General features: G+C 53.6%; 1 protein-coding gene across 3 annotated transcripts in view; it reads right to left on the reverse strand.

Annotated features, from left to right (window-relative positions):
* Nucleotides 1-880: 880 nt before the first annotated feature.
* The window catches only part of ATP1A3 (ATPase, Na+/K+ transporting, alpha 3 polypeptide), a 41,416-nt gene continuing 34,215 nt past the window's right edge, over nucleotides 881-8,081 (reverse strand). Inside the window, exons 17-23 of one of the 3 annotated variants that reach the window (XM_006900928.1) lie at nucleotides 6,485-6,639; nucleotides 6,195-6,318; nucleotides 4,020-4,165; nucleotides 2,824-2,954; nucleotides 1,689-1,790; nucleotides 1,272-1,363; nucleotides 881-1,055 (exon numbers count right to left, since the gene is read on the reverse strand). In XM_006900928.1, coding sequence (XP_006900990.1) covers nucleotides 1,027-1,055; nucleotides 1,272-1,363; nucleotides 1,689-1,790; nucleotides 2,824-2,954; nucleotides 4,020-4,165; nucleotides 6,195-6,318; nucleotides 6,485-6,639 — 779 coding nt within the window. In that variant the 3' untranslated portion in view covers nucleotides 881-1,026. The remainder of the gene's footprint in view (nucleotides 1,056-1,271; nucleotides 1,364-1,688; nucleotides 1,791-2,823; nucleotides 2,955-4,019; nucleotides 4,166-6,194; nucleotides 6,319-6,484; nucleotides 6,640-8,081) is intronic. The other 2 variants (XM_006900929.1, XM_006900930.1) reach the window with 2 other exon arrangements.

Here is an 8,081-nt window from a genome sequence, read left to right on the forward strand (position 1 = left end):
GTTGTATCTTGTGACCACACGAGTCATAGCCCTTTGACCTCTTTGATATGGCCTGTGTGGTCTGTGAATAATTGCAACAGATTTTTGGATGCAGTAGAGCAGTGAGATTGGTGTTGGGATGAGTAGAAAGAGGTGTGGGAGCATGGAGGTTATGTGACTTCATGGGAATTGGTATGTGCTGCTGCGGATGCTTTTGTTGTGAACTGCTTTCCTTGTGGAATTAGTGGAGGTCAGAGATGGCCATCCCCATACTGACCTTGATCCTTTTACAAAGGGCTAACTGTGATTGGAAGAGAACAGGGCAATTCATGGGAGTTGAGCCATCATCATCATGATCACCATCTCCCCCACCCCCTGCTCTCCTCTAGAAACAGAGGACCCTGAGTTCAATACTCCCGTCTGAATTCCCTCCTCTCCCCACTATCCCGTAACAAACTGAAGCTCGTCTTACTCGAAACCTCCACAGTCTGATCACTCAGATTTTTTTTTCCCACCGCTCACAACCAATCAGACCGCGCTCAGTTCCAGGGGTTTTGTGACTCACCCAGCATCATGTTGGCACCAGGACGCTCCTCCACCCACTGTCCCACCCACACGCTCAAAGCAGAAAGCAAACACAACATGGTATACGGTTTCTCTCTGCCCACTGGTATATTTGATAATGGTCCAGAATCCAAGATGGCATTAGCCAAGGGGTGAGGGGAGTAAAAAAGAGCCCTGGGAAGGGGCTGGGAGGGAAGGGAGGGATGGAGGGACCAGGAGATGGGGATAAATAGACAGGAACAGAGAAAAACAGAGACACAGGAGAGAGAGAGGGAGAGACAGGAGAGAGAGGCAAGGGCAGGGGAGAGAAGCCAGCCAGAGAGGAGAGAGGGAAAGAGGCCGGAGACCACTGGAGGGGTGGGGGCCAAGGTGGGGCCTCGGGAGAGAGGGCCCCTTTCCCCAGAATACAAAATGGTGGGGACTGGACAGGGCTGTCCTGGGCAGGGGGGCCAGAGGAGAGACGGCGATGTGGCAGGAAAGAGGTCAGTAGTAGGTTTCTTTCTCCACCCAACCTGGAGAGACAAAAAGGATGACAGAGACAGAGAGACAGAGAAGAGGAGGCGCAGAGGACAGAAGAGGATGGAGGAGATGCAGGATGGAGGGAGGGGAGACAGTGAGGTTAGCATCACCCAAGTCGCTCCAGACAGTGCTTGTCCCCAGCCCTCTCCTCCCGCTGCCCTGCCCCTGCCCCCCCAAGCCTTCCACAGCTACCCCCTGAGCCCCCTTACCCCCAGGGTTCCTGCGCAAGATGAGTTTGCGGATTTCGTCGTAGACGAAGATGAGGAAACTATAGGGGAAGGCACAGAACCACCAGCTAGGCCTGCAGAGAGAGGAGAGTGAGAGCGTCAGTGTGGGCACCCAGTGCAGTGTCACCTTGTGCAAACTTCCCCAGGACCCCCTGGAAGATGAGTGACGGTGCCTGGGGTCGACGCCCCAGTGGAGGTTCAAGGGTATCTGAGCTTGGGGATGTAGGATCAAGAGGTGACTGGGTGCCTGCGTCCCATAGCCGAGCCTGGTGCAGGCAGGCCCGGCTGTGAGGACGCCCCACAGGGAAAGCTTGGCAGGGGGCTCTGGAGAGGAGGACAGTGGAGGCTGACCCAAGCACAAGGTTTCCAGGGGGTCAGTGAAGGTCTGGGGTCACTCACTTGAGAGGGTACATGCGGAGGGCCACATCCATGCCAGGGCAGTAGGACAGGAAGGCGGCCAGGGCCGTTTCCTCAAACAGCCCGAAGATCAGAATCTTGTTCCTGGAGGCATGGGGAGGGGGGCAGCTCTGAGCACCATGGACCCCATCCGGCATTGCCCCTTCCCACAGAAATCCAGCACCAAGACAGAGAGACACACACACAGAGCAATGCAGAGACAGCGACAGTGAGAGACGTTGTTGTGTGCCTTTGTGTCAAACCAGACTGATAGCTGGAGACAGTGGGTTTTCAGAGGGAGTAAATCACACGAGAGGAGACCACCCGTCTTTCTCTTATGGAGTAATTGGTGGATTTGAACTGCTTACTCTGGGTTGGCAGTGCAACTCATTACCCACTAGGCCACCAAAGAGAGAGAGAGAGGTAAACACAGAAGAGACAGGCACAAAGCATGTGGGGGGACAGAAGAACGCAGAGATGCAGAAGGATAGAGGGGAGAATCTAAACCCCCACTGCCGAGGTGATCCTCATCTTGTAGAGCAAAGTAGAACTAACTGCCCGCAGCGTGTCCCTGACTGAGAATCTCCAGAAGCAGACTGCGGCCTCTTTCTCCCTAGAAGCAGCTTTGAACCACTGACCTTTCTGTTAGCAGCTGACTCTTAACCACTGCACCACCAGTGCAGGGGCAGCGGGATCAAAAGAGAGAGCAGACAAGAAGACACCCCAAAGGGCCATTGCAAGAATGTCCCCGAACTGCGCCAGAAGTTAAGCAATGCCATGAGACAACCTGAACTGCTGGGTAAAACCTTCAGGGGAAACACGGTGAAGCATGGTGGAGGCTTTGTACACCATCGAGTCAATGCTGACCCATAGCTGACCCGCCAGTGGGTTTTCAGAGGCAGAAAAATCGCACGGGAGGAGACTGCCTATTATTCTCTCTCGGAGAAGCTACTGGATCCGAACCAAGTGCGTTTGAGTTGGCAGCACAACTGCTTACCACTCGGCCACCAGAACCCCGTAAAGAGAGACTACCACGCGCTTCCCTCCACGCGCATGCGCGCACACGCCTGGGCAGAGAGCGGCAGAAGCACAGTGTTGGGACGCAGAGGGGCCAGCCACCACCCGCGCTCGCGCTCACTTCATGCCCTGCTGGAAGACGGAGTTCCTTCTGGTCTTGCAGATGATGAGGTCAGCCCACTGCACCACCACGATGCTCACGAAGAAGGCCGTGTGGCACGTGAACTCCACCACTTTCCTCTGCTCGTATGTCTGCAAGACAGACCCAGCCGTCGTCAGTGGTCAGCCTGGCCTGTCCACCCCCACAGCACCCCCAGATGCCTCTGCCCACCCCTCCCCACCCCGGGGGTCCAGGGCAAAGTAGGACCTCCTCTTTGTCCTTTCTTTCCTTCTTCTGGGACATTTTTCTCTCTCACACTTTGTTAGGTGCCATCGAGTTAATTGGGACGTGGCAGCCCCACGTCCAACAGAACAGATCTTGCCAGACGCTCCACGTGTTTCAGCCACTGCCTCAATGTTTCTCCTGAACCTCTTCCTCTCTGACTGACCCTGGGCTTCCCTGAGCACAGGCTCCACTCTCTCCTGACATTCCTTGGTGTGTCTCCGAGGCAGCAGAGCCCTTGTCCTGGGTTGATTCTGACTCTCAGAGCTCCGTGTGTCAGAGCAGAATTGCTCTGCTGAATTTTCAAGGACTATCTTCTCTTCTATTACCTCTGGGTGAATTTGAACCTGTAACCCTTCTTCCATTTAGCAGCTAGACGTGTAACCACTTGCACCACCAAAGGACTCACGGTCAAACGTAATACAGAACATCACTGAGCACATTCATGGCCTGGTGAACCCATTATCACTGAGAACCTTCTCTCAATCAGAAACCCTGAAACCTCTAACAGTCTCTCCTCCCCACCCCACCTCACCCCACCTCTGAACCTTCATTTTACTCTAAGTGGGGCTTCTTTATATAGACGGTCTCCCATGGCCTCAGATGTGCCCCCTTTGGGAGCTCACAGGCCAGTGGGATGTCAGGAGATAGAAAGTCTGTAACAGACCATTATCGCTGTGTGGCTGGGGCTGTGAGGAGGACGGACATCAGACAGGCTTTGAAGGGACAGGATGGGTAGAGAAGAGAGAGGCAGGGAAGATGGAAGAGAAGGCCTGGCAGGGACAGAAAGCCTGGGTGGAGGCACATGAGGTCTGTGTGGGCTTTGGTGCTGTCCCTGGAGCAGAGGCAGCAGGTGTATAACTGGGCCAGTTTGACCCCAGGCTCTTCTTCTAGCCCTGACTCCTTTGCAGCCGCAGGTCCTCAGCCACACTCACCCACTGCTGTCCGTAGCTGTCCTCCAGGTCATTGACGGTGCGGTCATCCCAATTCAGCCGAATACCCACCAGGTTGCCAGGTAAGAAGCCATTTTCTGCCAGGATCACAAAGTAGGAGAAGAAGCCTCCAAGCGCCTGGATCATTCCTTGAGGGAGGAGAGAAAGGAGCTGAGGAGGGGAGAGCTCGGGGGGATGAGGCAGCTGGCCCACCACTTCTGAGGTCTCTTGAGGGGGGTGGGCCACTTCAGTCTTCTTGCTTGAGACAGATGGGCTCCCAGAAGGTTACCTGAAAATGCTACCTAGTGGTAAACACCTGAGATGAGCCCCCTGAGACAGAGACCTCAGTGTGAGGTTCTCTCCGGATAGATAGGTAACCTGGAGACGCCCTGACTTGGGCCGTCTGAGAACATTGCAAAATCCTGGGGACCACCTGGGCAGATCTGACACTCTCCTAACCCAGGCTTGACCTCCAAACCGCGGTCACAGTCACAAAGCCTCCAGTTGTTGGGATACTCTCAGCGACAGGGAGCTCACTACCTCTAGGACACATCATCACCTCCAGCGCCATGGAGAGAGGAGGTGAGGAGAGATGGGGGCCACCCTGTCCTCAGAGGGCTCCTGGCTGGTCTCTGATCTTGTCCTTCTCATCATGGAGCCACCTCCACGGGCAGCGGGCTCTGAAACTTACTCCACTTAACATTCTACATGATCTCCAAAAACAAGCAAGAGGACCTCTTCCATCCCCGTGTCTGTCCTTGCCTACGGTGGCCCCACCCTTTGTCCATCCCCAGGTCTGTCCTTGCCTATGGTGGCCCCACCCTTTGTCCATCCCCAGGTCTGTGCCTGCCCATGGTGGTCCCGCCTGGTGACCACCCACCTGCAGGTCAGCTGCAACTCCTCTCAAACCTCCACTGCCGAGTCTTATTGGACCATGAGCCATAAGCCAGACATGACTAACTTTTGTTTGTTTGTTTGGGTTTGGTTTTGTTTTTCTTGTTGTATACCATCGAATCAAATCCAACCGACACAGGAGGAGATTGCCCCTCCTTCTCCAGTGGAGCATCTGGTGGATTCGAACCATGCATCCTGGGGATTGCAGCAATAAGCCAGACGTGAGTCATAAGCCAGGCAGACAAGAACGCTGTCAATGGGGACAGGGTCCCTGCCCCTCAGTGTTATGGATTTAATTGCATCCTCCACATAAGCGTTGGAATCCTAACACTTATTCCTACGCTTACTTTGGGCATATTTTCAGGAGGAATCAGTTGTTGCAAAGAGTCATCATGCTGGGAAAGTTAGAGTCCGAGAAAGAGAGAAAGACCCTCAATGAAATGGATTGGCACAGTGACCACCGCAAAGGACTTGGGTAAGGGCGGTGCAAGGTAGGGTGAGGCTCATATCTGTTCTTCATAGGGGTGCTATGAGTCGGAGTTGATTTGATGGCCCCTAAGAACAACAACATACCTGCGGATACAATCTCAATTAGAAATAGGATTTCTCCCTGTTATATAAATGAAGCCTAAGGCTTGAACCTAGCGCTGCTCCTATAATATGCAGCACTGACACAGAGACAAGGGAGCACAGACAGCAGAAGAGAGATCTCACTTGAAGATCACCAAGGATTTGAGGAATAGAAGCTGAAAGAGATAAGGGTTACCCCCCTGAAGTGACAGAGACAGAGGCTTCCTCTAGGACTGACTTCTAGCCTCCTGAACTGTGAGAAAAGCAATGTCTGTTCTTCAAAGCCACCCACTTGTGGTATTGCTGTTCTTTCAAAAGGGGCCAGTCTTGGGGGAGCTCTGGTGGCCTAGTGGCAAGAAGCTGCACTGCAATCCCAGAGACATGTGGTTCGAATCCACCAGATACTTTGCTGGAGAAGGAGGGGCCATTTCCTCCTGTACCAGGCAGATCCAATTTGACGGTACACGCACAGAGAAAATAAAAAAAAGGGGGGGGCAGTCCTTGGAAAAAGATACCATACTTGAGAAACTAGAAGCCAGGGAAGGAGGTGGATCTCAGGGAGATCCATCCACCTCATCCTCAAGGAGATGCATTGACACAGCAATGGCAACAATGAGCAGAGGTTGTGAGGCTGACTCAGGACGTGGTACACAGGGTCTCTGTGAGTTGGAGCTGACTCGACAGAACCCAACAACAGGGGGCTAAAGCTCTCACCGATCTGTCCGTAGGCCATGCTGATGAGCCTCTCATTGACCAGCTTGTCAGTCCGTGGGTTCCTGGGCTGTCTCTTCATGATGTCACTCTCAGCAGCCTCATAGGCCAGTGAGATGGCGGGGACCTGGGCAGGAGAGACCAGGTGAGCCGAGCAGGGGGAGGGCCCAGCAGGGGGAGGGCCCAGCAGGGGGAGGGCCCAGCAGGGGGGGAGGGCCCACCCCTCCCCACCCCTCCCCACCCCTCCCCACCCCTCCCCACCCTCCTGGAGCCCGGGCATGGTCGCAGCTCACCATATCAGTGCCCAGGTCGATGCACAGGATGGTGATGGTGCCCAGGGGCAGGGGGATGTTGGCCATGATGAAAAGCAGGAAAGGTGTGATCTCGGGAATGTTGCTGGTCAGGGTGTAGGCGATGGACTTCTTCAGGTTGTCAAAGATCAGGCGGCCTGTGGGAGATGCGTCCCAGCATCAGAGGCCCATTCTCTCTGCCTCTTCCCTGCCCAACCTCCACATCCTCTCCAGCCACCCCTCCACCAGCCCACCTCTCCACACAAACACTCCTCCACACCCTGCCCTGTTCAGACGTTCCTGAGATAGAAACACTTGGGCAGTTTCCATCCAAGTCAGAGAGTTTCTGTGTGGTTAAGGCACTGCTGACAGAAAGATTAGCAGTTCAAAACCACTCAGAGCACCTCGGAAGAAAGGGCTGGTGATTGTGTCCAGAAAAATCAGCCATTGAAAACCCTGCAGAACATAGTGTTACGCTGACACCCACAGAGCCTGACAACGTGAGCCTGAATCAACTCAACAGCAAACTGGCATTAAAATGAAACAGCCACCCAGCGCAGTAATCCCACTCCTAGGTTAATACCCAAGAGAAATAGGATTTATGTCCACCAAAAACACCAGGTAGAAATATGTTCACAGAAGCGTTATTCATAATAGCCAAAAGCTGGAGCCACCTCCAGTATCAGGTGGTGGGTGAACTGAAATAAAAGTGACACCACAGAAATGCCCGCCTCCATGGGTGAGCGACAGGTGTCACACTGTGTGAAAAAGCCAGAGAATCATAGGATTCCATTTACATGAGGTTGAAAGCTAACTAATGTATGGGGCTGAAAGTCTGGACCTCAGTTACTTCTCTTGCTGTTGTTCTATGCCATCAAGGCTGAACTGCCTCACAGCTGACCCTACAATGAGCTTTCAGAGGCTGTAAATTGCATGAGAGGAGATCACCCATCTTTCTCCTGAGGGGTGGATTCAGACAGCATCTTTGGGTTGGCAGTAAACTCCTGGCCATGACCTACAGGGGGCGCTGGTGGGAGCGCTGTGTATTTGAGCGAGACAGCAGCATAGACGTATACATACATGAAGTCATCTCGCTGACTGTCTGCAGTCTGCATGTTATAAAACAAACAAGACTTAACTACTGTTGAGTCTCTCCTGATTCATGGTAACCCTCCTACAGAATAGACGTCTTCACGGAGGAGACAGCCTAGTCTTTCTTCCACGAGCAGCTCATGGATTTGCACCAACAACCTTGTGCCTAGCATCCCAACATGTAATGAACCACCAGCTTACACACATTGAAAAGTCAAGCTTCTTAGTGTGAAGTCCCTGGGGGCTGCCAACCATTAAAGCGTGTGGCTGCAAACCAAAAGGGTGGATGGTCAAGTCCACCCAGAGATGCTTAATCAACTCCCCCAAGTCAGTCCCTGAAGACCCTGGAGAGCAGCCAGTGAGCAAGAAGAGGACAGGGCGAGCTCTGGTGGCCTAGTGGCAAGAAGCTGCAACTGCAATCTCAGAGATGCACGGTTCGAATCCACCAGATGCTCTGCTGGAGAAGGAGGAACAATCTCCTCCTGTACCAGTCAGATCTGATTTGACG

Source organism: Elephantulus edwardii, unplaced genomic scaffold (genome assembly GCF_000299155.1).
Source record: "Elephantulus edwardii isolate Elephantulus edwardi_28Jun2011 unplaced genomic scaffold, EleEdw1.0 scaffold00302, whole genome shotgun sequence".
In the NCBI taxonomy this organism is placed as follows: Eukaryota; Metazoa; Chordata; class Mammalia; order Macroscelidea; family Macroscelididae; genus Elephantulus; species Elephantulus edwardii.